This window comes from Clytia hemisphaerica, unplaced genomic scaffold (assembly GCF_902728285.1).
Source record: "Clytia hemisphaerica strain Z4C2 unplaced genomic scaffold, Clytia hemisphaerica genome assembly, whole genome shotgun sequence".
NCBI lineage: Eukaryota > Metazoa > Cnidaria > Hydrozoa > Leptothecata > Clytiidae > Clytia > Clytia hemisphaerica.
Window position 1 is genome coordinate 6,610 of NW_027103931.1, and position 27,841 is coordinate 34,450.

Sequence of the window (27,841 nt, forward strand, 5' to 3'; positions counted from 1 at the left end):
GCCTTCCAAAACTGACTTCACTTCTAACGGCACGATCCACGTTCATAAAATCGGAGATCATTACGAGGCTATCGTCGAAAAAAGATTCGAAGGTGAACTGTAGTTTATTCGATTCGAAATCTTTTTTAATTTCTGTTAGACCCGTAAAATTTATCTCTTTTAGAGTACAAAAGTCATAAAATAACAATTTTATTAATCAATTATCAATTTTATTATGTAGAGACTTCAAAGAAATTGTCCAGAAGTCATGGATTTTCTATGCAGGAGATGCAAGCCTTGTCACTTTTTAGTAAGATTCTATACGAAAGTTCTAAAAGTAAATGTTGATTATTGATGTTGGTTTATGTTTAGACTATCTTTCAAATAAACTTTAACTCTCTCTTTAGTTCTTTAAACTCGATAATGAAATCAGTTACAAGTCAGTCTTATATACTATTTTCAAAGAATTCTCTAGAAAATGAATCTAGAAAAGTAAAGAATCTAGAATGTTCTAAACAACAAAATGGCAGCTTAAACAGAAAGAAATTGAATGTTCCATGTTTAGTATGGAATGTACTACTGTGTACACACATGTTATATGATGTTCCAGTCCTATCGTCTGGAATGTTCTTCATGAATGTTCACAATCTTAGGACTAGAGTGTCTCCAAATATGTGTCTCTAAATTTCAACAAAATGGACATTTTTTTGACATTTTCCTAGCAACAACTCGCTTTTTTTTTAATGTTATTTAAAGGGGTAAAGTCTCCATATTATTCTTTGAACTTTGACTTTAGCCTTTTTCCTGACTTTCAGCAAGGAAAGTTTTTTTGAAAAAGTCATTTTTTCGCAATTATTTTTTTGTGAATTTTAAATTTCAATCGTTAAAGCTTAAAGCTCGCAAAGTTATGAGCTCGTTTTGGTACCGTTAGGAAGATATTTTTACACTTTCCAAAAGCAATCGGTTCATGGCCCTTTAAATGAAGTAGTCAGGAGCTATGCCTCGAGACGGCCGGGGATAGGTATTTTGGCTATTTTAAGTCGTCTTTTTCGTGCTTGAAGGGTTAACAAAATAAATTTTTATATTTTTTGTCTAATTTTAACTCTTTCGTCGCTTGATAGTTTTTTATAATTTCTTAGATTCCTCGGACCTTTCACAAGAATCAATACACGCGACCAACGGTAAATATAAATAGATACCACTTTGTACTATTTTAACCAATAAAAATACCAAAAAGCTGCTATTCTTCATTGAACCCTCCTCACATCTAAAAGCTCGCTTATTTTTAATCACAAACTCTCCCTGCTTAGTTGATGAAATCCATAAAATGATGAAGCAACATGGATGATTTGAACTTATCGATTGTTTTTCTTACTTAGAATCATCTCTAGATTCATCGAAATTTCATAAGCAGCAGATCCAAATCCTATCAGAAATTTCTCGTAAGTCTCTTTTTATGTCAGATTAATCAAGTGCGCTTACCTGACTCTGCTAACTCTGTTTGCGACACACAGAGCTGAAGGAGCGTATAGTAGCAGCAACGACTCATCACTCATATGGTTGAAAAAAAAGTCAACATATAGTGCGTTCACTCTAACTTGGATAATTTTTAATGTCTTTTTTACGGACACTCGATTTCTATTGTTTTTGATAGTTGAAAGAAAAGAATTCCACTTGAAAGTCAATAACGATTATCCAAAGTAGAGTGAACGCACTATACTTGTTTGGTATTTCGATTTTCTTGAATTTATTATTTGGGTAATAAAAGTACCTTAAAAGTATGTGGAAAATCTTCATCGCTGGACAGATTTTAATGGTCTACTTTTTCAAGTAAAGATAATGCTCCTTAATCTGAAAATTGAAAGTTAATGGTTAGGAACTTTACTACTGATAATCAGTCCTACGTGGCCAAATTGGATTTGTTGTTTTACATAGGTCAAGAAAAGTCAAAATGGAAAAATAAAATATAAAACATACTAGAAAAAAAATTCTCAAGAACTATCTATAGAGTCAGGCCTCGTGATTCGAAAATTTCTCAAGACTCACCAACGAGAGCAGTAAAACAACTTTGGTATCGCTTGTAAGGTAATGCTATTCATTCATTGAACGATCACATCAAATATTTTCATCTTTTCATTTCATTTAGAATCCTGATTTAGACCCGTTTGAAACTACGCTCGATTGTGTAGATGACCAATCACTGCTGCAACACGTTGAAGGTATGTGTTGAATTTGAATAGACCGAATTGATAAATTCTATATAAAAATCCTCACAACTTACTCACAAGCTAACTAATCACTTTCTCAATTTATCATTTGTACAATGCTTATAAAATTGAAAATGTAATAAAATATAAGAAACCAATCTATCTATAATCACAATTATCCTTACAGTTATGGAAATGTGTTTTGAGAAATTTACAGTAGAAAGCCGACCGTTTTATTCGGGATACACTTAATAGAAAGTGTAAATCAAAATGATCTTTTTTCATATACTGTGAAATAAATACCTATGAAGTGCGATCAAGAAACTTTTATAGAAGTTTCTTGGTGCGATTTACAACAATTTACATTACATCTGTTAAAAATCCCTTTGGTGGAAGTTGGTCTGTTATTACGACTGTAATGCCTCAGTAATGTTCAATAAAATAGTTCCTCCCAACAGTTTTCTCTTAAAAGTCGCTAACGATTAAGCAAATGAAATCGCACTGAATATACCTTGGTAATTCATTTTCTTTTCGGACCTTTATTTAGAAATTGATGAGGAGGTTTCAGCTGTATTGGAGGTAAAATAATTGTGTTTAAAAATCATTCACACTGTTTATACAATCCTTTAAATGTTTTTTTAAGTTACTTTCTTACGCTTAGCTTCTTTACTTAAATTTACCTAAGTCATGTCCTTGTGAAACTGTTCAATAACATTATTTTTAATTTTACTTTTAGACTCCTGTTTTGCGCCCTGAAGTTATTGATTTGTAAGATATTTAACATATTTATCGTCCAAAAATTGGGGCCAAATGTTTCATCACTATTTTCGTCGTTTGTACTAGAAGTACATCGATTCCCGATTTTTTCAGTCCAAAACTGTAGCAAATTTTGTAGAAAAACTTACTGCCAGTGCAAAAATATAAATGGTAAATTCAGCACAAACCTCAATCATTTCCGAGCAAAGCAAAATTCTTGATTTTTTCTTGCATATTTTGCAAGTCAAAACTAGACTAGACAATGTTTTCTTAGCCTGAATTCCAAGTCTAAGCCAATTATCAAGCCAAGTATTCAAGATCTAAAACTACAACTTGCTTCACACACGGGTCTATTTGAAGAAATTGTGATGTCAGTTATTTCAAAATGGCGGCAAAATGGTCACACAGCCGTGGTTAAATAAGGAGTCAAAAAAGTTCATTGTTAAGTTTTAAAACTGACCAAGGAAAGAAGCCAAAACAAAACAAGATCCGTGCTGAAAATACCTTCATTTCTGAACTGTTCACTTTTTGGCTCCAGCACCTACATCATTTATGGTATGTGAAACGTTTGGCCCCATTATCTGGCATTCAAACACCCATGCCTATATGGTACAGTGAAATTCAGCTGCTAACTGACTAGCGCAACTGTGCATATTATACAGATCACCCTCCCAACTTGAATCCCATTGAAAATGTCAAAGAATCCACGCATCCCCTATTCAAAGTTTGACTGAACAAAATGTCAAAGAAAAACAAAGTGAGAATGATATCTTGCTCCACAGCACAGCATACTTTTTTCGAATCCATCTCCATTGGATGCTCCACACCGAGCTACAAACTCTTCCTCTTCAATTCGAACTTAAAAACTTAACAGTTTCTCATATTTTGACAAACCTGATATTTTATAGGAGAGATGATTCAAGCGGCTGTGAAGATAATATTGAAAAATTAAACCCTGAGGCAGTTACTATTACTCGACAGAAATGCTCTGGTGAGAAACATTTTTATCTATAGATGTCTTTCATGTTTGCCAAAGTTCTGAAATAATAGTTGAAACATGTTGAATGCCCTCGATTTTGAAAAGGCAATTACTTATTTAGATCAAAGCGTGTTTTTCCACTGGTAAGATAAGACGTTGAATAGCCCAAAACCAAAACTATTCATGTTGGATAAAAAGAGATGGTCACACGTTTATATTCTCTTTTGAAAGAAATAATTTCATTTCCCACAACATCACAGGAGATAATTTTTCGTATTTTCTGACCTGCTTATCCTCACTCTTTTGTTCTCTCAAACAAGCACTTTTTCCTAATCAACAAAAAGTTTATATTTCCGTCAATTAATAACATGATGAGAAAGGGTAGGTGTAATCTGGCTCGAAAGAGCCATCATTTCTTTACATGAACTCCTTTTTTATAAAAACTTATTACAAAAATGATTTTGATTTTTAGTAAATCATGCAACAAGATGCTTCATTGACCTTTCACCGGAAGATAGTAAGTGCGATATTTGGTTTAGGTAATAGAGTATAATGCTTAGGATAGGGTTAGGATCATACTCTTACAGGAAACATGGTGATAGATACTCTACTTTCACTGATAAACAGTACTGCCTGTTAGCTGAGAGTTAAACTGTAATATTTTATCTTGAAAACTCTATTTTATCTCATCCGATTTCACATGATAGTTGTTGCGATCCTTGAAAGATTACGTGGATCATAATTGATCTTTTTGAAAGCAGACGGGGCGATAGTCATTGTATTTACAGTAAATATTAATAGAGCAATTCCTAGCGACGTCAATTTTACCCACGATTCTTTATAAAAATAGCACGAAGAATATGTATACGAGTCACACCTTCCTCCAGGCTGTGTGTTATCCCTGTTGTCTTAAACAGAGTAATACATAATTAAAGCAAAAATCGTCTTTGTGTGTATTGCATACTTTAAGGTATATCTTTAAGGTTAAATTTTTTTTTCAAAAAAGATTTTTTTGGCCGATGAAGAAAAGAAGGCTTCAAATATTATTTTTGTCTAAAAACGAAATTAAAATCTTAATTAGTTCCTGAGATATTAGCGTTTAAAGATTTGAACTTATAATTGGCTATTTGTATAAGGCAAAGAGGATAGTTTCTTTTCGCACCTTTTGAAAGTTAATGTCTCCGCAATTACTAATCAAACAGCCAATTATCTCTCTCTAAATTTCAAATCACTGTAGAAAAAGATTTTGGCGTACCATACCAACTTCAAAAGACTTAAAGTCACCCATAGCTTTGAGCTACCGACTTCATTCTTTTTTTAATATGTATTCCCAGAAGATTGGTCTAAAAAACGGTCTTAGGATTTTCTTTTAATCGCCTCATTATATTTTAATTTGCAATTTAGTAGAAAAAAAGAGAAAATTGTAGCAATTTTTCGGCATTTTTGATGTTTCATTGAATAAGTTGGGAATTGACCAATTAGAAAAAAAATCATAAGACCGTTTTTTAGACCAACCTTCTCTGAATCATATAAAAAAAAAATCATCTCGATAGCTCAAAGCTATGGGTGACTTTAAGTATTTTGAATGTAACTAGGTCAAAATTTGGTCTTTTAATAATTACTCTTGTTCAGCATACTAAATAAGATTTTAATGAACACCAACATTCAGGGAATTCTATGAGCTATCAGAAAATATATACTTTTATTGCTTAAAAATACTTGGTAATTTTTCTCTTGGTTTCACTATTTAGCCTTCGAACGAATCGTTAATGAACCTGACAGAAATATCCTCATGGTTAAAATAGGAGCAATTGAGGTGAAAGACGTCGATTTAAAGTCTCTTGGTAAAGGGAAACTTAAGGACAATGTTATACAAGGCTTTATTCCGCATTTACTGAGCATTTATGATGTAAGTTTTGATATCTATTCATAAATATTTAGTAATGATTGAATCCAATGTTGCCAGTACTCGTTGTCATAAGCTCCAAAGCCACGATCCAGTATACATAGAACAGTATACATTTCGTATTCACAGGGCGAAAGTAAAGTTGGTTCAATCGATTGCACCGTGTTGGGTCAAGCCTTGTCGTTTCCATCCACCTATGAATTGCCTGGTAGTGTCAAGGTACGTTGACTTTGAAAAGTAATTCCTCAACTTCCTCAATCCCTCAAAGGTAACTTTTTGGCAAAGAAGCATAGCATGGTGCCAGTACGTAGCCAATCTTAAATTAAGTGTAATATTTTAATGAAGGAGATACTTCAGGTTCTCTTCAATTGTCTCAATGAATTTTGAACACTCTTCCCCTCCTCGTCGTACTTCCTTTTACATGGGGTACAGAGTGTCCCAGGGAAAAAAAACTCCTTTGACTCGGAGAAAAATTTTTTCTGGAAAATGTAGATGAAACCTTTATCTTTCTTGCACTTTAATTTCAATACAAAAATCAAAGTTGAAATTTGCTAAAATAAGGTTTTAAAAGTGCACTTGTTCTCACTGCACATAACCCGCAATAATCAATACCCCTGTCTCACCGGGAGTGTTGGATGAAAGGATGCCGCTTTCAATGGAAAAAACAATCGATTTTCCGGAGGTAAGAAAGAGTTTTGTATCCATCTTTTAATTGATCCAAGGTCTTAACAAGGGGAAGAATGATCATGTTTGTAGAAAAATTCGTGTAAGTGACTTTGAGCTTTTGTTTTATGTTCTCAACTGTAAAGGGATTGTTAATGAATTCTCTCTTACTGATGTAAACCCGCCCATATACAAAAGGTTGATTGTTTACATTATGAAAATATATTGTTTTTATGTGAAAATAGGAATTAATTAATTAATTAAAACTAAATTATATTTTCTACCATAGCTGAAGGGGGATAACTTTTTTATGGGACACTTTGTGTCAAAAGAATACAAAACGGAGCAGCTTCTAATAAATAATTTTCATCCATATATTTTCAGAATGCTCTTCGTGAAAAAGAAACTGTCTTCGGCATCTACAACAAAAACGATCATTGGAATCTATTAGTAAGAATGAGATAAAACAAAAATTTATGGTGATGAAACTTTGGAGCTAAATGTTAACAATTTGTTCAAATTAGAAGTTATTCTTTCAAAATCTCTATCTTAATCTTTGTAGCTTATATTTCCAAAACAAAAGCAGCTTTGGTTGGCAAACCCAACCGGTGAAGGAACAATGGAAACAGAAAATGTCGTCAGGACATGGGAGTAGGTTTCGTTTGTTAACCCTTTGTGCATCTTCTTATTTACCTGTTTAGTTGGTATTTTACAGATCAGAATGTTAAATTAGTGCGATTAATGCGATTGCATCCTTTGGCTGAAAGATTACGTCATAAAAAGTAGCGCGCACATGAAAAGAAGTTGAATGCATTTCAGCTTTTTTCAACCGTTGCGTCAAATTTTGCCATGGAAAAGCTTCATTTTACTTTTGACCAATAGCGTGGAAGCTTTCGTTGAAAAGAAGCGATCGTACAGCGCGCAAATGAAGAAAATCTTTGATGGGGGTTATTTTGAAAATTGTACCCTGAGTACTACTAAAAACAAAACCGTTTCACTGTAAAGATTGAGAGTTATTATTTGCTTCGTGTTGGTAATAGAGAGTTACTTTTTCTTCAAATCGGTAATGGCTTCAAACTTTAACGAATCCACTTCTTGGACAATGTATTCACAGCAACATGCGGTTCAAGAGGATGCTGTCTCGTGTGGTGTTTTCTGTCTGAAGGTAACTTGCTTGAGTGTTTACATGTTTGTAAACAAGAATCTTGTTGTGCACTGGAAATGTCATAAATTATATTTTCCTGACACGGCGCCTTATACCAAACTTTGTCTCCCTACTTTGCTGTTGTTCCCAGCCCACTCGTGGCGATGCATGAACCTTCATAAAATGAGATTTTCCTCAGATTGTTTGTTTTCACCCACCCTTAAGAGCTCTTTATATTATTCCAGTTTTTAGAATCGTTTCTCTAAGGTAGGACATTACCATCAAAAGGTTCGTTTGGCTCAAAAGACGTTCTTGCGTACCGTCAAAAGATTGGGTTGCAACTTCTCCGCAGCGGAGGTATGATTAAGCTCTTTTTTCCAGTTAGTACTTCTATTCACCATTTGCCAGCTTAGTGCTTATATTCAATCACTGAGTTTTATATAGGCTTTACATATCAGGAGTTTCTCGATCCCCACCTATTTGATCAGAATCTTTTGAACCACACTAACAGTGGCATTGCATTACGGGTCAGCTCGTTCACAAACACAAAAAAGAGTAAGATTTGTATTGTTTTTTCTTATTTTCATTACTTTTCAAAGTGTCTTAATATTTCTTATCTAGTTTGTTCGGTTGATTCCAATAGGTTATGACACTTGGACCGGAAAATTATGTAGAATTTGTGGTAGAGAGGATCCACCAAAATGTAATTTTTCAAGTGTTCCCAAATTAACGAACTGATTATGTTTATAAGTTTCTGATTTCTAACTGCCAAAACATAATGAATTTTTGTAACGCTCAGGCATCCATCAACCATTGTCATTGTACATAAAATGTCAAATATTGTTGTAAACGTTGCCTTTCACGAGTGGGATCAAAGGCGGAAAAGTATCTCTAACTTCTTGTTAGATTAATCCATCTATCAGTGTGAAATTCCGGTTCGTACCAAATGATATGGGTATTATGTTCCTTTTTGAAAACGAGCACTGCTGCTTAATCTTCTAGTTATCTGAGGTAATAATTAAAGCAATCACTTTCAGGTTGAATGTGAAAACTGCATACCAAAAAGATGGTTCCATCTCCTTTGCCTGGGTAGTGACTCGTCAGCCGAAAAGGAAATGTCATTCGATTGTAATAAGGTGATTTATATCATTTAAAATGTGAAGCTTGAACTCCATGGGTGTGTTTAAACCAACTGGCATTTGCCATTTCCTCCCAAGGGATTCTATTGCCACAATTTTTCCATTGAATAACTTTAATGTAATGGGAATTGTAAAGTTTGTTCGAGCTCAATCTTTTCTTTCCGGGTTGTTCCTGTAAAGGATGAATGATGAAGACCTTTTTGAACAAATGAGAAAGATTAGGGAAAATCAATCTTAACTTAAGGACTTTTCGTTATAATTCCAACAGGAATCTTGGTACTATCATTGTACTTCTTGATCGATTCTCTTCTAGATATAAAAGCGCCCTTGCAAACTATCAAATCGGAAATGCAAGCTCTTCCTATCAGATTATTTCAAGTGTTTTGTATCTCTGTTGGGGTAGAGAAATTTAAGGGTACAGTCGTGTGCCGCTTTAAGTGACCTAAGAAATTGTTATTTTCAAAAGCCAGGTAAAACACCCGTTTTCGGGAAAACCCAGTACCCCTCCTGGGGTGTATCGTCGGCGAGGATTATTGTTAATTTGCTATTATATTTTCTCTTATCTTCCTTAGGAAATAAAGGTAGCAGCTAAGCTTTCCTTGAAAGAAGGACAGCTTCTTTTGAAGCGAAGAACAAACAAAAGAATAAAGGTTTGTGGAAAAAGGAGAAATGGTTGTACGAAAGGGGATATCTCTAAATTACCCTTAGAATCACCAAAAGACTTGATCTTCATGAAAAAGGAGAGAAGACCAAAAAGGGATAAACATTGGTCGTCAGTGGACGAAAACGACTATGTTATGGCTTACGTCCACTACCACATCGAGTGTGCAGTACAATCGAGTAATAACATTGTCTTGGCAGAAGATGTCAACATAACCGAAGAAGAGAGGGTATTTCTGAATGGGAAAGGATTTATTTTATAGAACGGCAGATAAATTTTGGTACCAGATTATTAATAGCAAGTAGCTGATGCTAAGAAGATGCCCTGTTTTGTGCAGAGTAGTACTCCAGGCTCGCGACAGTGGTGTTTTTAACCCCTAGCTTACTCCCAGGCTACATCGGCTATTTTCCAATATGCTGTCCTCTAAGCTTCTGCCTATTTAAAATTATATTTTTGATGGGAAATGAAGCCACTTATTTTCGATCCAGAACGCCCGAGCGTGGTTTTTAATTACCTTTCTGTAAACTGTAAACCTTTCTTATGTTTTATTTTACGACTTCGTTATTTTGAAATGCAAAAGCTAACGCCATTAACCCCAACCCATATTATGTAATCCGGCAATTTATGTTTATTTTTAGGAGTAGGAACCTAGTATATATAGAGGTCGGATATATTTTTTTAAGCAGGCAATTATACAGACAAGTAGATTTCACACTTCTTCAATTTACTTGCCTAATGTCAGTGTCACTTTTTTTTTATCTCTAGGAGGTAGTTATATTAAAGATTATTTTCATAGGGAACTAACTTTGTCTCAAAGTTCATTCTGCACTCATCCCTTTTTGTTTTATTTACTCCATCCGATCATGAAATTAGGTAAGCTCAGATGGAGGGCTCGGAAATTCCATACACCATTTATTAAAGGGATTCCGGCATAAAAAAATGAAACTTACTCCAAGCATAGCTATCATGAAAAGCATTTGAAAAAGTCAAGTAAAATTTGTCAGAAGTGTTTGAATCCTAAGATATCAACATTCCAAGTTCTAAATTCGGTAAAAAGAGACGAAAAAATTGCTTAGTGACGAAATTTTTTACCAACGATAAACGCTGATTTTTTGCTTGTGGTTCCCTCAAAAGCAATTCAAAAGCAATGCAACGACCTCAAAAGTGTTTTTCTTAATTTCCATCCCCTTTCAGACACATCGAAGAGTCATTTTGCTCCATTTCTCATCATTTTTCACTGAAATTTCATTTGTCTACAACCTTTTGTCCAGCATTCCACATGCCGACAGTAACATCCCATCGTGCATTTTTTATGGATCCATCTTTTCAGAAATTTAAAGGATAGCACGTAGCACACTCATGTTCGAAGATCTGACTCCTAGAGTCACCGAGCTTTTCATTCGAATGCGAAACCAGGGAGCTTCAAACGCTTTCTTGTAGAAGCAAGTTGTCAAATGTTTTCCAGGTTTCCGGACTGTTTTATGAAGTATGGGAAAACCGTCGAAAATTTTTTTAAATATTTCATGAGTATTGTGTGTTTTTTTTGTTTTTTTTCATGTCTAAAGAATTAGCATTAGCATCGGAGTTATTCATTTCCTACTTTTCTTTTCCCTGTGCGGTCCTCCCGTCGCGGCACGCCGAACCGGGTTCGCGTCCAACTTACGAATCTGTTTTTTTCAGTTTTTGTGAGGTTGGTGTAATTTAAGATGCACGATCTAACGATTAACGATTCACGATGCGCAACCCATGCATAAAGTATGCTGATTATTCTTAATAATTATCGTAAAACTTAAATTTATATAACATAATTCTAAAACAATGGCATAATCTTTTCTCCCTTTTGTTTACCACAGTAAATTTATGCAACAAAAAAGAAATAAGTAAGCAACGGAACTACGAATATTTACGACCGTAAAATTAGGAACAAAAAACTATGCATTAATGGGTCTAATATTATATACATAATATTGATAATGAGAGTAAAAGTAGAATGCACAAGAAATATTTTTGCTCTCAGTTTTAACAATCATAATCGAATATAGAAATTTCTTTCTTAAAGTAATTAAAAAAAAAATATATTGGCGAACAATATGTTCTGAGGACCGTAATGTACGAAGCAAAAAACGGGTGCTCTATCAATTGTCTTGTGAGAAAGAATTATCTTTCGGTAAGCAATTCCCCTATATTGATTCATTGATTGATTCAAATTATGAAAAAGAGAGAGAGTACAGAAGGTGAATGCACGTGGCTTAAATTGATGCATGAATGATGTTTTCAAAAATAATTGAGTTTCAGCGAATGAAAGTTAGTAATTGCCTAAATATTTTATCATGATTAGCATAATTACGCATGAATTAACATATTTTATGCACGGATCGCGAATCGTGCATCGTAAATCGTTAGATCGTGCATCTTAAATTACACCAACCCGTTTTTGTGTAATTTTTTCTATTTTTGTGTGAGATGGTGTTTGTTACAAATGTTTGTTTCACCTGTTATAATTTCAATCTTGAGTATTCAATGCTCAGATTGCTGATGGCAACTTCAATGTCCTTCAATTTCTAAGAAAGTATAAAAAAAGATGTTTTTACCTTTTTCAACTTATATTTGACAGTATTCATTTCTGAGAAAGAATAAGAAACCTTGTGAAACCGTAACTAGACAAATAGACATATTGTACAGAAAAAAGCCTCGTCGCAGCAACGCAGAAAGTTTCCTTGATATCTTGATTTCCTCAAGATGTAAATCAGCTCAAAGGTGTGGGTTTATGCCATCAGATGAAAATATCATCGACAGTAAACATACCAACACTGACTGTCAATGAACACGCTTGGCAGTCAGTAAGAAATATTGACTGCTGAAAATAAGTCAAGAATATGACTTGGCTGTCAAATAAGCGACTTGAATGTCAAGAATTATTTCATCAGTCAATAATTAGAGATTGACAGTCGATATAGCGCATTGACTGTCAATGAAAGTAATTGATTGCAAATGAAAAAGCTTGCATGTGTCCAAAATCAAGGTTTTTTGAAATGACAGTGACTATAGCTGACTCTATCAGAGACAAGATACAGCCAGCCAACCACCACCACCACGCTTCATGAAAAACCCTAACCAAAACTCAATCTTTTTCACACCCTCAACACCAGAAGAAATCAGTAAAATAACAAGACGACTTAAAGTCGAAAATTTCGCCGAAAACACGTGAAACGTGACTCTTGCAGCATTATGGATTTTGAATGAAGCATTACACAAAATATACACATTGTATCACACAGGTTGTAGATACCCTGTTTTCTCATGAAAAATCTCAACCCATTAAAAACAAAAAGAGACCTAAAAAAATGCGACTAAAAATTTCAGGGAACTGCAATATACTTGAGAAAAATAATTTTAAAATTTTTTAAGAAAAAATTAACTTTTCATTCTTTGATGGTGCCAGAAACTTCATTTTGTGCTTTGATAACAAGTCACTTGTGACAAGACTTCTTTCTATAAACAGAAAATAGCTACAGTAGTCAGAAAAATCAGCTTCTGAACTAGAAAATGGCAGGGTAAAAACTAGCCAACTTTAAGCTTTAAAAAAAATAATACTCCTTGAGATTAAAATTTTCCAAAATCTCAACGCAATAATCCATATAAAAATATATTAAGAAAAGCTCGTAACTTAGGATACAGACCTCGGTCAAGATGTCTGTCACTCTAATTTTCCCACCAGATACAAATTGACTAAACTTCACTAAAAGTAATGCAATTATTTTCAATTTTCAATTATTTTCTGATGCTATAACAGAGACCTTTAAAAAAATAATACTCCTTGAGATTAAAATTTTCCAAAATCTCAACGCAATAATCCATATAAAAATGTATTAAGAAAATCGTAACTTAGGATACAGACCTCGGTCAAGATGTCTGTCACTCTAATTTTCCCACCAGATACAAATTGACTAAACTTCACTAAAAGTAATGCAATTATTTTCAATTTTCAATTATTTTCTGATGCTATAACAGAGACCTTTAAAATTATTTATTTCTAGGTTCACCGTAAATCTTTCAAATAAATAAAGTAAAATAAATGTTTACACACCAGTGAAAGTGCTAAAAACAGTAAAAGAATACTATAATAGTAAAAATATACATAATTAATTAATGGCCCTTCTAGCAAATCACAACAATGACTCCTTTATAACTCTCTTACTGCATCCCATTAAAACAAACCCTCCCCAATTTCTTCTATTGATAGCTGGTTATCCCGTAAAATATATATACGAGAAAAATTCCAGAAAAGTATCAAGAATCTTAGTGCGGAAATGGGAATCTTATACAAAACAACGGTACCACTGGAGTTTTTAATGATTCAAAATGAAAATCCTGATTAGCAAAAGGGGTATAAAGTGAAGTTTGATTGAAGCTCAATTAGTTTGATTTATAACCTTGTTGCCCATTCTTTTTACACTCTGACAGCTTATTAGCAGACACCCACGCTAAAGCTTAAAAAGCAAGCCAATATCTATCATCCCATTAGCCAGGCGATGTCAATCGAACTGTTCGATTATCGAACCAAATCCAACAGTTGACAGTCATCAAACCAAGAAATTCGGTTAAAATTTGATTATAGTTTGATTGATGTTCGATGTGTTTTATTGAGCTGTTGCGCTAGCAAAAACTGGAACCATTTGAGCTGCAAAAAAACACTGATCGAACTTAATCAAACTGCGATATAAGTAATCAAACTTTAATTAAACATCAAACATCAAAGATTTTCCGGTAAAGTTCGGTTACTGTTCAATCAGGTTTGATAATCTAACACTTATCGTTCGATTTCGTTCAATGAGATTTGATGGTTCGATTACCAAAATCGGTTTGATAGGGTTGGGTTGACATCATCGCCTGGCATTCATGGGGAGGAAAGCTGGAACTTTTTCTTAATCCAAACTAATCGAACACCAATCAAACTTCATCAAAAATCTGTCAAACTTATGTAAAATATATTACATAATTTTTCATAATTAGCATAATTATCTTTTATCTTTTCTTTCTTTGTATATTTTTATTATTCTAAGATCACGTGATTATCTCGTGGTCTTCCATGTATTTAAACTTGTGAACTCACGTTTTTGAGTAGTTACTTTTCATAATTATCTAAAGTGAACGGAAGAAGCATGTAAACTAATAAATCAAGATTCGACTATTATTGCTAAAGACCGACCAGCTAAAATACAACCCTCTGAAACCTAGGGACATCAGGTTTTTACATGGCGCACCGATTTGCTGATACAGAATCCGTATAAAGATCATTGGAACGGAAGCAGATCAAACTGGAAAAAACGTCAGGAGTTGAGGTATCGCGTTTCCTTCATCAGTTTTGATATTAATCTTTGAGTCTTAGCGGTATTGAAGGCCATAGGCTAAGTAAAGGTTATTGCTTTTGTTTTTATTGAGTCTTTCTTTTCAAATTTTTTTACATTTTCTTCTTTGCGTGTTTTTTCGCTGTGATGGTCTTGGCTTAATAGTCGTTCTTTTAAATTAGTCGAAGGATTTTAAAAGTATTTCTCATATAAATTTTCAACGTCTGTGGTACGGGAGAGTTCTTTTTAAATGATAGTGTTGTTGCTGAAATTTGGTTTCTTCATGCATTTTTTGTGATTTACGGAATTTTTAAAGTTTTTATTTGTTGCCCTCGTGCACAAGTTAGTGTTGACAAGGAATTGTCATAGCGTGCTTTTTGATGAATTGGTTCGGCAGCTGTCTTTTGAGTGAGAGACATTTTGGTGAGTAATTTTTTTAATTGCCGAAAGCTTTGTTTGCTTATTTTATGAATTGAATTTTCAGCCGTCTTTATTTGAGTGCTACATTTTGGTGTGAAAATTTTCCTTTTTCGGAAGCTTTGATTATAACTGATATCAAGCACAACTGTCCACTGGTTGTTTATTGTTTTTACCATTTTCATTCGTGTGTGAAATTTTTTACCGGTTGTTTTTGAGAAAATTTAATCACGTGATATTTTTGAGTCTTTTTGCATACTTTTAACTTTTGACACGTGTTTTACGAATTTTTTATAAGCACTTATTGGTGATTTTTTGACAAAATTTTGTTGCGTTTTTATCTGATTGAGTAAAAGTTTAACGTTTTGATATTTGGGAGAATTTATAAGTTATTATGGCTGCTGCTCTTGCGAGAAAAAAAGCAAGGAGAGAGGCTTTCAGGACTAGTCTCAAAGAGATTATTGAAGAAGCGAATAGAGAGCTAGTAAATGAAGATTTGGGGCAAGCTAAAATGGTGAGTTTGAAACAGAGAATGGAGACTTCTAGAGAAGGATTAAGTACCTTAGATGACGAGATTGCCAACAGTTTAGACGCTGAGGAAATTCAGCGGGATGTTCTTGACAGTATAGAAGCAGTCAAGCCGACGTACGAAATATTGGCTAACCTTCAGTTTCGACTTGAGAAACTTCACCTTGAGACCATGAAAGTTTCTAATTCTGTACCTGAAAGAGCCAATAGTTCTGCTTCGTCAGTGACAAAGTCTTGTAGGTTGCCAAAGTTAGAATTGCCGACTTTCAAAGGAGATGTTTTGAAGTGGAGAGGCTTCATTGAACAGTTTAGCAAGACTGTAGATGATGACGAAAGTTTAAGTGATATTAACAAGTTTATTTATTTGAAGAGATATTTGGGGGGTCAAGCGTCGAATTTCGTTTCTGGTTTGTCCTTAACAGCTGCTAATTACAAGGAAGCACTGTCACTTTTGGAAGGTAGGTATGGGAATCACCAAGTTTTAATTTCAGCTTACATGGAGTCTCTTTTGAAATTAAGAAAGGTTGACAGTATGTTAGAGACAGAAAGTTTGAGGAAATTAGCTAGTGATGTGGAGAATTGTGTCAGAAATTTGAGGTCTATGAACGTAGAAACTTCCACATATGGTAGTCTTTTGATTCCGATTTTGAAGGAGCGACTTCCAGATGAGTTAGTTTTCCACATTTCTAGACGTTTTGAGGATGAAGTTTGGACTTTAGACAAGTTGATTGAGTATATGAACAAGGAGATCAGAACTAGTGAGAATTGTTCCTCATTCTTAGGTGGATCTTCATCGTCTCCTTCGTCCAAAGGTAAGTCTACCACATGGAATCTTTTCGGTGGTATGAGTGAGGATGTAGCTGATAAGTGTGTTTTCTGTAGTAAAGATCATGCATCTCACAAGTGTAGAAAGGTTACTAATGTCAAGTCCAGGACTGACATGTTGAGGAGAGATAGGAGATGTTTTCTCTGTTTGAAGAAAGGTCATCAGAAGCGAGAGTGTAGAGTAAAGTATATTTGCAGGAACTGCAATGGGAAGCATAACATTGCAATTTGTTTTGGAAAGGGAGACAGGAATGAGAGAAATCGAGAAAGAGATAGAAATCGTGGAGGAAGAGATCAAGAGAATAGAGTCAGAAATGGTGATCGAGGTGGAGAAGACAGAGAGAGAGATCAGGACGACGGAGAGTCACTAGAAGAAATTCAGCAAGGTCTTGTTATGTCAGCCAGAGCAGAACGCGAGTCTATTTTGTTGCAGACAGCTACAGCTTATATTCAGGATAAGTGTAAGAGACAGGGGAGTTCTTCTAAGATTTTGTTTGACAGTGGCAGTCAAAGGAGTTTCGTGACTCAAGCGTTGAGAGATAAGTTACAGTTGAAGTCTGAAAGAAAAGAGAAAGTAGTCATCAAGACTTTCGGTGAGGGAGACAACAGCAAAAAAGTTTCCAAGTTCTTGGATGTTGTCACGATCAAGGTTAAACACAAAGGCCGCAACTCTTTCACAGCTGTTGAAGCACTTTGTGTCCCGAGGATTTGTGGCTCGATATCCAAGGTCTTTGATCGTTCAAAATACGATCATTTGAGGGATTTAGAGTTGGCGGATACCTTTAATGCGGTTTCAATCGATTGCCCAGTTGGTGTTCTTGTCGGTATTGATTTTTACCATGACTTTTTCTCCGGTAAGACCAAAACAGGTAAGTCAGGTCCAGTTGCGTCGGAGACGGTCGTTGGTTGGGTTTTGAGTGGAAAGGTTAAGGCAAAGGTCAAAAGTGAAGAGGATAGTTATTGTTTTTTGAACTTTAGGTGTTCTGTTGAAAGTGATTCGGATCGACAGTTGAAGGAGTCTTTGGATCGTTTCTGGGAAGTTGAGAACATTGGTAGGAAAGATTGTGTGGTACACCAGTTTGAGCAAGATATTGTCCATACTGGAGAGAGGTACCAAGTGAAGTTGCCTTTTAAGCCGGATCATGATACTATTCCAGACAATTTTAAGACTTCTGAGAAGAGATTAGTTTCCTTGAAGAAGAGACTAGAAAAGTCAGACTTGGTAAAGAGGTATAATGAGGTTTTTGAAGAGTATAAGAAAGAAGGTATCATTGAGAAAGTTCCTGAGAATGAGATTTCTGCAGAGGTAGGTAAAGTTCACTACTTACCTCACAGGCCAGTAGTGAAGGAAGATAGAGAGACAACCAAGATCCGTGCTGTTTTTGATGCTTCTTGTGGTATAAATGGTCCTTCTTTAAATGAGTGTCAGTATTCTGGTCCTAATTTGTTGTCGAAGGTGTTTGATATGTTGATTCGTTTTCGTTTGAACAAGGTTGCTATTTTGGCGGATATTAAGAAAGCTTTTTTGAACATTGAGGTTTTTGACGAGCATCGTGATTTTCTTCGTTTTTTGTGGTATGATTTTGAGTCGGATGGTGATCCTAAACTGGTTGTTTTTCGTTTTATGAGAGTCGTGATGGGTATGACTTCAAGCCCTTTTTTGTTGAATGGTACGATCAAGCATCATCTGGAGAAGTATTTGTCGACTGACAAGGAGTTGATTGAGCGTCTTATGGATGATTTTTATGTGGATGATCTTGTATCCGGTGTTGAAAGTGGTGAGAAAGGTAAACAGTTTTTTGTGAGAACATCTGAGATTATCAAGGATGCTGGTATGGAGTTAAGGAAGTGGGTGACAAGTGATCCTGAGTTGAGAAAGCTTTTGATTGGGGATGCGGAGTTTGTCCGTTTGAAAAAGGTTTTAGGAGTTGAATGGGATGTAGTTGATGATTGTTTTGTCTTTGATTTTAAGAAGTTTCTCGAGATGTGTGAAGGTTTAAAGTTGACTAAGCGGAACATTTTAAGTGTTTCTGCTTCCTTTTATGACCCTTTGGGTTTTATTTCGCCAGTAACGGCTAGGATCAAGTTTCTCTTCCAGTTGCTCTGTAAGAGTAAAGTTGGATGGGATGATGATGTATCTGAGGAATTAAAGAAGTATTGGGTTGAATTTCTTGCTCTTTTGAGGAATATTGGTACTTTGAAGTTGCAACGGTTTGTTCTTTCTACTGACTTTGTGAGTGTTCAACTGTGTGGTTTTTCTGATAGTTCGGATGAGGTTTATTGTGCTGTAGTTTATTTGAGATTTGTTTCGGAAGGTGGAGTTTCGGTGAATTTTGTTGGTGGAAAGACAAGGATAGCACCTTTGAAACGTTTGGGTACTCCTAGGTTAGAGCTCCTTGGATGTCTTTTGTTGTCTGATCTGTTATCACAATGTCGTTCAGCCTTTCATGGGAGGGTTGACATTAGTGATACGTTGTGTTGGTCGGATTCTGAGATTGCATTGTGTTGGATTAAAGGTAAGGAGAAAGATTGGAAGCCTTGGGTAGAGAACAGAGCGGTGAAAGTACGAAAAGTGGTTGATAGAGACAAATGGTTTCATGTCAAGAGTGAGGAAAACCCATCTGATTTTCCTACTCGTCCTTTTGAAACATATTCTGAAATGTGGGAAAAAGGACCAAGTTTTCTTTTAAATTCTTCCTTGAATTCTGAGCCTTTTGAGTGTCATAACCAAGCTATGCTGGTGGAAGTTATGAAGGAGAAGCGGAAAAGTGATTTAGAAACTCTAACCTTAGCATCTGTTGTCGAGAACAAAAGCAATAATTCTTTATTTAACGTGGTTGACATTACTCGTTTTGGTTCTTTGAAAAAGTTCATATCTGTTGTTGGTTATGTGTTCCGATTTATCAACCTAATTCGCAAAAAGAAACCACCAAATATGGATCAAACTCTGTCACCAGAAGAATTCAAAGATGCACACGATCGAATCATCAAAGAAGAACAATACTTCATCAAGATAGACGCTTCTTTTGACAAAATGAAGACATCATTGAACCTTTATGAAGACGACAACGGCATCTTACGGTTAAAAGGACGTTATGGCACATCTCTACCTTACGATCAATCGCATCCAGCAATCATCAGGAGAGACGGACACCTCAGTCAACTCATTGTGGAAGATGCACATGAACGGACGTTACATCACGGAGTTGAAACAACATTGGCATTCGTGAGACAAAGATATTGGCTAACAAAAGGAAGAAAACGTGTAAAAGACATCCTTCGAAAATGTACGATATGTAAGAGGTTCAACCAAAGAACTTTTTTACCTCCACCTACAGCAGATATTCCGTCTTATAGACTTGAAAGCGATTTTGCTTTTCAACACACTGGTTTGGATTTTTGTGGACCTTTATACGTCAAAGAAAAATGTTGTGAGAACTCTTTTACTAAGGTCTATATTTTGCTACTGACTTGCGCGACTAGTAGGGCGTTGCATTTAGAATTAGTGCCTGACATGGGTGACGAGTCTTTTATTCGTGGAATCATTCGTTTTTTCGCCCGGAAGGGTTATCCTGAACTGGTAATTCATGATAATGCAAAAACTTTCAAATCACGCGAAGTGAAGCACTTTTTCTTGAAACAGGGCATCAAACAAGAATTTATATTGGCTTTAGCCCCTTGGTGGGGTGGTTTTTATGAACGCTTAGTAAGAAACGTGAAATCATCACTACGCAAAATCCTCGGAAATTCTCTTCTAAGTTTTGAAGAAGTTTCTACCTTTTTATGTGAAATCGAGGGTACACTGAACTCACGCCCTCTCAGTTACTTGAACGAAGATGACATTGACGAGCCGCTTACACCTTTTCATTTACTTTATGGCAGAAACATTTTATCGAAAGCGAAGTTAAACAAAACTCGACACACTTTTCCAACACACAAGAAACGTTTAAAACATATTTCTTCTTTACTTGACCATTTTTGGCGTCGTTTTTCAACTTGTTACCTCGGTGATCTCAAACAATTCAACTTGTACCGAAAACAAAATTCATCTATAAAACAGGACATTTCAGTCGGGGACATCGTGCTTTTAAAAGAAGATCTCCTTCCACGCAACCGCTGGAGAATGGGAAAAGTGAAAGAATTGGTCATTGGACGTGATGGATTCGTTAGAGGTGCGAAGCTGCAGACAACATCGAAAGAAGGACGCAGAACAACATGCAGCCGCCCATTGCAAAGATTAGTAGTACCTTTTATCTCGGACTCTTTCACTCAGCCCTTGCCAGAACCTGAAAATAAGTGCGCACCCAGCGAAATCAAGCTTGTCAGTAGTAATCTTAGATCTAAACGTAAAGCTGCCGCAGATGGACAATTGAAACGAAGACTTATTGAAAAATTTGGGTGAACAAATTTTGGGGGGAGTGTAAAATATATTACATAATTTTTCATAATTAGCATATTTCGCATAATTATCTTTTATCTTTTCTTTCTTTGTATATTTTTATTATTCTAAGATCACGTGATTATCTCGTGGTCTTCCATGTATTTAAACTTGTGAACTCACGTTTTTGAGTAGTTACTTTTCATAATTATCTAAAGTGAACGGAAGAAGCATGTAAACTAATAAATCAAGATTCGACTATTATTGTTAAAGACCGACCAGCTAAAATACAACCCTCTGAAACCTAGGGACATCAGGTTTTTACAACTTATATATATATATAATCGAACTAATCAAAAAATTGTCTTACCAAATTAGGCTCGGTAATCGAACAGCTATCGTTTGATTTCGTTGGATAGCTCGACAGTTCGATTTACAAAAATGATTGCTGAATTTAACAATTGACATGATTTCTAGGACATGCGTGGAAATACTTGCTAAAGCAGACTGTTTATCACAACTGGTTAACATTTAACACATAACTATCTGGTGAAAAAAGGAAAAAAAGATCATACCTGTGCTGTTTGTAGTTTTAGTGAAGAAGAGGGTTATGTCATATTTGTTGTTGTTGTGTAAAATTAACTCTTTTTGTACTACATACTTTATACTGAGCATTATCAATTTATTGGTGCATTCACTACACAAACATAAAATACTTAGTAGTAAATGAATAATAAACCTCTTTAAATACTCTAGAAAAGACCAGAAAACATGATAAAAATTTATACAGCGCAATCTAGTAGCGATTAAAAAGTTTTCATGATGGATGAAGATGAATGTTTACACTTCTTGCACTAGCGTATTTAAATTATTAAGAAAAGCGCTGTTTTTTATCTTTGTGAGTGAGTCCACCTTTAGAATATTGGCCGTAGTACGCCCGCAGCCAAACGCCCACGCCATAATTTGCGCCCCAAAAATTTTCTCGCCACGCACACAGAAAGCCTATTGTAATACTTTCGCTATGCGAAATTAATAAGCTCCTTCTCACCATCTAAATCGTCAGGCCCTAACAGCATTTCTGTTAAGATACTCAAACTTCTAAATCAAGACCTATCTACTCAAATCTCTTTTTTAATCAACAGGTCCTTTGAAACAGGAATATTCCCCTCCGCCCTTAAAATCTCCAAGGTTGTCCCTGTTTTCAAAAATAAGGGTTTACCACTTGAAGTCTCTAACTACAGACCAATATCTTTGCTGTCAAATATTGAAAAGATTTATGAGAAAGTTGCTTACTCCCGGGTAATAAACTTTCTCAATCGCTACAATCAAATATACTCTAAACAATTTGGTTTTCGTAAAGCTCATTCAACCATTGACACCCTTATCAACATTACCGAGCGTATAAGGGAACGTCTTGATAAAAGGGAATTTGCCTGTGGTGTATTTGTTGACCTCCAGAAGGCCTTCGATACTGTTGACCACGAAATTCTTCTTTCCAAGCTCGACCATTATGGAATTCGTGGTACTGAGAATGCATGGTTCAAATCTTATCTTTCTGATCGCTCCCAGTTTGTCTCTCTCTCTAACTCACAATCTAGATTGCTACCAATCAGACATGGGGTACCTCAAGGTTCAGTCCTTGGCCCTTTATTATTCCTGATTTACATCAACGACCTCCATTCATGCATTAGAACATCTGAAACCTACCACTTTGCTGATGATACTCACATCTTAAACTTTGCTGAAATAGTCTGGTTCCTCTGTGGAAGGGTCAACGCAGACCTCAGAGTCCTTGTCAGCTGGCTCAAGGCTAATAAAATCTCTCTCAATGCAAGTAAAACCGAATTTGTTATCTTTCACTCTCCATGGAAACGTCTTGATAGTATTCCTCGTCTCAAGCTAGCAGGTCAAATTCTGACTCCGAGCAAGTGGGTCAAATACCTTGGTGTTTACCTTGACGAACATCTGAACTGGAAACACCATGTCTCTACTGTCGCTACAAAACTTCGCAGAGCAAACGGAGCACTGTCTAAGATTCGACATTTTGTCCCTACAAAAACTCTCATCAATATCTATCATGGAGTATTCGCATCTCATGTTAGATATGCTGCACAGATATGGGCTCTGTGTGACAATACAGCGACACACAGAATCCAAGTTCTTCAAAATTCTGCAGTAAGAATTATGACCTTCAACGGTCCTCGGGTTTCCGCTAATCCTCTATTAAACAATCTAGACCTACTCAATGTTTTTGACCAAGTCAAAATCATGAACATTATCTATGTTTATAAATACTTAAACGCTAGCCTCCCCATCGAGTCCCTCCAAAATTTAACATTTGAAAAAACTCAGCATAAGATTGAAACTAAGGACAAATTCATTGAGCTAATCTTTCGACCAAATGTCAACACTACCAACTACGGATTGAATTCTTTCACTAGAATATCCTCAAACCAATGGAATGAGCTTCAACGTAAGTTTGATGATAAAAAACTTTCTGAGTTAGAACTCAAAGAAATCTCCAAAGAATACTATATGAGCAAGTACGTGACCTAGAACAACCATCGTTAAAAAACATCTTTTTTTGTATATAGTTTGTTGTATTATATTTCACCTTAAAGCTATTACAGCTATTTTTAACATGTATATTTTCTCATAGTTTTTATTAGATATATTTTACGATATTCAGGACAACCTTGTATTTTTATTAGAATTTAGTTTCTATTAGGGTTGTTCCTTCTGTCTAACCGGACAGTAAAATATATTCAATTCAATTCAATTCAATATACAGTTAAGTACAGCAGAAAAGGAAAGGTTGAAAAGTCGGCCTAGAACCCAGTTTGGCGTCCCGTGCCCGAGCAACCGCCTCAAAGAGGGAGGGAGAAGAAATGCCATAAAATCAAGAAGATTAAAATTAAACATACAGACATAAACAATAAAAAAAAGAAAAATCAATATAAAAGGGCTTGCGGAACGAGCGTTCTGTTTTCGCAAAGCGAAGAAATTTCAAAATGTATAAGAAATCGACGACTCCATTATTAATACAGAATTGGCAAAATTTTGCCACTAGCTCCGGATTATTTTGTGTGCTTCCGTATAAAAGATTACATCATGAATATCATGAATTAAAAACCAAACTAATAAGACCTTTACATTTCACCAAGAATTTATTGCCAGTGAGTCATAACAATAATGTAAAAATAGAGGATGTTTGAAAAATTAAAAGACAGATAAAAGAGTCATTTGTACTCGATTTTGTAATACTTCTGTAGTAGTTTCAAAAAGTCTTCCTGGAAAAAGTATACAGATATATGCTCAATATATATAACTAGCCGGTACCCGGTTTAGCTGTTTGCTGAACGCATTTAAAGTCCTTTGAGATGTTGGGAAGGTGGCTTAAACACGATGAAATCAAAATTTAAGGGAAGAATTCTCTTCAAAGTTTGACTCTATCCCTCCCGGGTGATGTATCTTTTAACCATATTTTGAAAAAGATTTTTGTGGCAAAAATGATCAGAAAACAAAAAGGGCGTCATTCTCAAATTACACAATACTGGCGACCAGTGACGTCCGAGACGGCTCTGCAATTAGATTTTTTTTCTCGCGTTATATTTGCTGTAGTTCTTGATGTTTAGGAAACTTTTGATGTCAAGATAAGCGCAGTGAAATAATAGACATGACACACGATTCGTCGAAAAAACACAGCCCGGGGGAGGGGGTACTTAGCAAGAGAAGGGTATGTGCCGGCCTTAAGGGTGCCTTTTTTGAAACATGGCTGTTTGAAAAATCGGAAAATCAAACTTCAGTCCCACTAAGAATTGGAAAAATAGGAAAATTTCAACTTTTTGCCCCCAGAAAGATTTGGTCAAATTAGTTCCAAAAAGTGAATTAAAATTCACACAATTTCCCCTGTTTCTTCTCCTCTTTATTCTGCTAAGGGTCCGAGGGGCAGGGCCGAAAGGCAGCTAGGACATGCAGACAAAAAAGCGTGATAGCGCAATTTTATGTTGCTTTTTATAAAATAACTTCGTCATAACTTCAACAATGACTTAGATTTACAGCAAAATAATTATCGACATACATGTTTAAAGGTCCCTTTTTACGAAGAAAGAATTCTAGTTTTTACCGCCTTTTGATTGTATTTTTAATGTTGCTGTTGTTCTAACAAACTCGTTATGGTGTTATGTGATTCTTGTGTTTTATTTTAAATTTGTTCTTTTCTTTAATAGATTCAGTTTAAAAGATTTCTTTTGTTTTGAAAAGAATTCGAATGTCTCAAATCAAATGAGGTCGTTAATTACATTCGAAAACATAAAACAAAAGAAAAGAAAGAAAAAAAAAGAAAAGAAAAAGTCTAATCTATCAATCAAAACAAAGTCTTTATAAAACGGCACGAATATCGTTAAACAAATTTGTGGAGCAAGAACAAAATAAAAGTCATCTTTTGGAAGAACAAAAACATTGCGTGCGAAAACGAAAGTAGCACAGACAGAAAGAAAGAAAGACAAAACGACATACAGACTACGACTATTAATATATAGATATACGAACGCACGCACGCACGCACGAATTCAAGATGGCGTCATGAATCCACATTTCTGCAACAAAATATCATCATTTAAATATAAAAATCACAAAGTGACAATAAACAACTACAAATAACAACTAAAAATAACATCAAATACCGAAACAATCATTTCTAACCTTTCTTCAATCATCGAAGATGAGCTACAGTTCTATGAAGATGAGTATGAGGTGTATTGCGAAGACAAAACACAATCTCATCCCGAAGATTTGGCAAATTCACTTGGAATCATGATAGTTTTGGTACCAGCTTGCTTTGGTATGCCGTTTCGGCCAATTGCCCCGAGGCAAGGCCTAGCCATACAAAACACATTTTACGTATGGTGTGGGCCAGACAAAACCCAATTTACTTCATTAATCAGTATGGTAACCGGTCCAACTAATACAAGCTGTAGGTACGGAAGGAGGAGCAAGAAAGAGGATTCATCCCATTGTCAATACAATGACAACTCTTCATGCTTAGAGAGAGGCATTAAATGTGGCAAATCTTTTTTCTGCAAAAGATGCCAAAATGGGAGACCTGAAACGTTCTCCTCTAAAAGAAGAAGAAGAATCCAACCATGCCTCAGTCAAACGTCGACCCTAACGTCTTTCAGTGCTGCTAATGAGTCTAGCAACAACATTTCAAACCGGGTGAGTGAGGTAGAATCTCTTTTGCTGGAAGCAATATTGTTTGTTCTCATTCGAGATTTCGAGATCGATTTTGTGGGTGAGTTTGATGAGAACCACCTCACTTGCCTCATTGTTGAGGAATAAGATACTACTTTCATTTTACCTTATGTAATGCAAGATCTCCACATCGAAAGACGTCATGAAAACGATATTTATAAATACCTCAACGGGGAAAATACGAACGACACGAAGTCGCTCAAAGAAGAGACATCAATTTTTTCTTTTAGGTTTGTTAGATTTCACATATATATAGTGAAGATATGTAATATCTGTAATTTTAAAAAAAGATAAGTATTGATATATAAAGAACTCAAACTGATAAAAACGAAAAAAGTAAAGAATATTTTTGTTAATTATGTAAATTTACCATTTTTTTGGGTATTTTCAATTTTTTAATTTATAAATCATTCCGAAACAGAGGGAAATTTTGCAAAAAGTCAAAGGGAATTTAAATAGTGATATGTGAAAGAAAAACCTAATAGTAATATTGGAGAAACAATGACTTGCAAAGATTTCTGACAAACATACTTCCGTACAATCATTAATACAAGCTCATCAGAATGCATACAAAATGGGAACAAACACAAAACAAATACACAAATCTATCAAAAAACATGCATACACACAACACAAACCCAAACCCGAAGTCCCAGACTTGTGACTGGCATAGTGACTTTCCACGTTCTTCAATTCAATCGCGATCCAAGATACAGTCATGGACAAAAATGTTGAGAAAAACGCAATAGGATGTAGCCCAACTTTTCTAAGAATTTGAATTTTTCTTAATCACATGAAAACTCTTCGAAAATTGCTTTTTTGTTTTGAATTTTATTAATCTTACTCTGTTTTCTGGTATCAAAATAAGAGAGTATCATAATCATTATTTATCCATCTTATGTAATATTTATAATAATTATAATTTAGAAATCGTGGAAACCAGAATATTTTGGACACCAATGATGTGTTCAACTTCAATAAAAGAAACAAATGGTTTTGCAAATAATTTTTTGTAGTGTTTTTGTTTTAAAAATCAATTGATTAAATTCCAAGAAACATTTGTAACTTTTCATTACTTATTAACATTACATTACCATTTCCAGAAAATCAAACAACTCATTCAAGTGAAGGCCCCTGCTCAAGCAAAATCCTGAACAATAAGTCTTTTTCCAAAAACAAGCATACCTAACAATGAAAAGTTATTCAAATTTAACAAGGGAGGAACGAGAGGCTATTAAATCTTTGAAAGAGGATTCTAGTATAGTAATTAAAGAGGCTGATAAGGGTTCTGCGGTTGTAGTCTGGGATCGGGATGATTATCTCCAAGAAGCATCTAATCAACTTGGAGATAAAGCTACTTATGAGGAGATTTTTGGCGATTGTATCAGTCCTCTTATAGCTACTATACAGAATTGTCTTTTGAAGATAAGTTCTAGAGGTGAAGTTCCTAAACAAACCATGGATTATTTTCTTGTTGATAACCCCCGCCTGGGTCGATTCTACTTGCTTCCTAAAATACACAAGAGGCTGCATAGTGTCCCCGGGAGACCAGTTATTTCAAATTCTGGTTATTTCACAGAAAATATCTCAGCATTTGTTGATCATCATCTCCAGCCCCTAGCTAAACAGGTTAAATCATTTATCAAGGACACCAATGA

General features: G+C 35.1%; 2 protein-coding genes and 3 long non-coding RNA genes across 6 annotated transcripts; all 5 read left to right on the forward strand.

Annotated features, from left to right (window-relative positions):
• The first annotated feature begins 228 nt into the window (after positions 1-228).
• Positions 229-1,423, forward strand: LOC136809803 (uncharacterized). Its single transcript, XR_010847021.1, has 3 exons — positions 229-289; positions 1,119-1,160; positions 1,359-1,423. It is a non-coding gene; the product is annotated as an uncharacterized lncRNA (long non-coding RNA).
• Positions 1,424-2,031: 608 nt separating this feature from the next.
• LOC136809804 (uncharacterized) lies at positions 2,032-3,902 on the forward strand. Its single transcript, XR_010847022.1, has 4 exons — positions 2,032-2,198; positions 2,734-2,765; positions 2,923-2,954; positions 3,851-3,902. It is a non-coding gene; the product is annotated as an uncharacterized lncRNA (long non-coding RNA).
• A 419-nt stretch (positions 3,903-4,321) lies between these two features.
• On the forward strand, positions 4,322-7,160 carry LOC136809805 (uncharacterized). 2 transcript variants are annotated; one of them, XM_067066359.1, is made up of 5 exons: positions 4,346-4,438; positions 5,673-5,830; positions 5,957-6,046; positions 6,875-6,940; positions 7,053-7,160. In XM_067066359.1, exons 2-5 carry the CDS (start codon positions 5,714-5,716, stop codon positions 7,143-7,145), a joined length of 366 nt encoding a protein of 121 aa, XP_066922460.1. In that variant the 5' UTR covers positions 4,346-4,438; positions 5,673-5,713; the 3' UTR covers positions 7,146-7,160. The 2 variants fall into 2 exon arrangements, with proteins under 2 accessions (XP_066922461.1, XP_066922460.1); XM_067066360.1 differs by lacking the exon at positions 6,875-6,940 and having other exon boundaries at positions 4,322-4,438.
• Positions 7,161-7,554: 394 nt separating this feature from the next.
• LOC136809806 (uncharacterized) lies at positions 7,555-8,365 on the forward strand. The gene is made up of 3 exons (XR_010847023.1): positions 7,555-7,655; positions 7,880-7,991; positions 8,278-8,365. It is a non-coding gene; the product is annotated as an uncharacterized lncRNA (long non-coding RNA).
• A 7,228-nt stretch (positions 8,366-15,593) lies between these two features.
• Positions 15,594-23,486, forward strand: LOC136809802 (uncharacterized). Its single transcript, XM_067066357.1, has 3 exons — positions 15,594-20,950; positions 22,073-22,229; positions 22,431-23,486. The coding sequence occupies exons 1-3, from the start codon at positions 15,594-15,596 to the stop codon at positions 23,484-23,486; spliced, it is 6,570 nt and encodes a 2,189-aa protein (XP_066922458.1).
• Positions 23,487-27,841: the final 4,355 nt, after the last annotated feature.

Excerpts from the sequence above, each read along its gene's own strand:
- LOC136809805 (XM_067066359.1), top strand. The coding sequence starts at position 5,714 with ATGGTTAAAATAGGAGCAATTGAGGTGAAAGACGTCGATTTAAAGTCT. Across the intron at positions 5,831-5,956 it reads ATTTACTGAGCATTTATGAT|GGCGAAAGTAAAGTTGGTTC; the intron begins GTAAGTTTTGAT and ends TCGTATTCACAG. Across the intron at positions 6,047-6,874 it reads AATTGCCTGGTAGTGTCAAG|AATGCTCTTCGTGAAAAAGA; the intron begins GTACGTTGACTT and ends ATATATTTTCAG.
- LOC136809802 (XM_067066357.1), top strand. The coding sequence starts at position 15,594 with ATGGCTGCTGCTCTTGCGAGAAAAAAAGCAAGGAGAGAGGCTTTCAGG. Across the intron at positions 20,951-22,072 it reads AGACTTATTGAAAAATTTGG|GTCCTTTGAAACAGGAATAT; the intron begins GTGAACAAATTT and ends TTTAATCAACAG. Across the intron at positions 22,230-22,430 it reads AGAAAGTTGCTTACTCCCGG|CTCGACCATTATGGAATTCG; the intron begins GTAATAAACTTT and ends CTTCTTTCCAAG.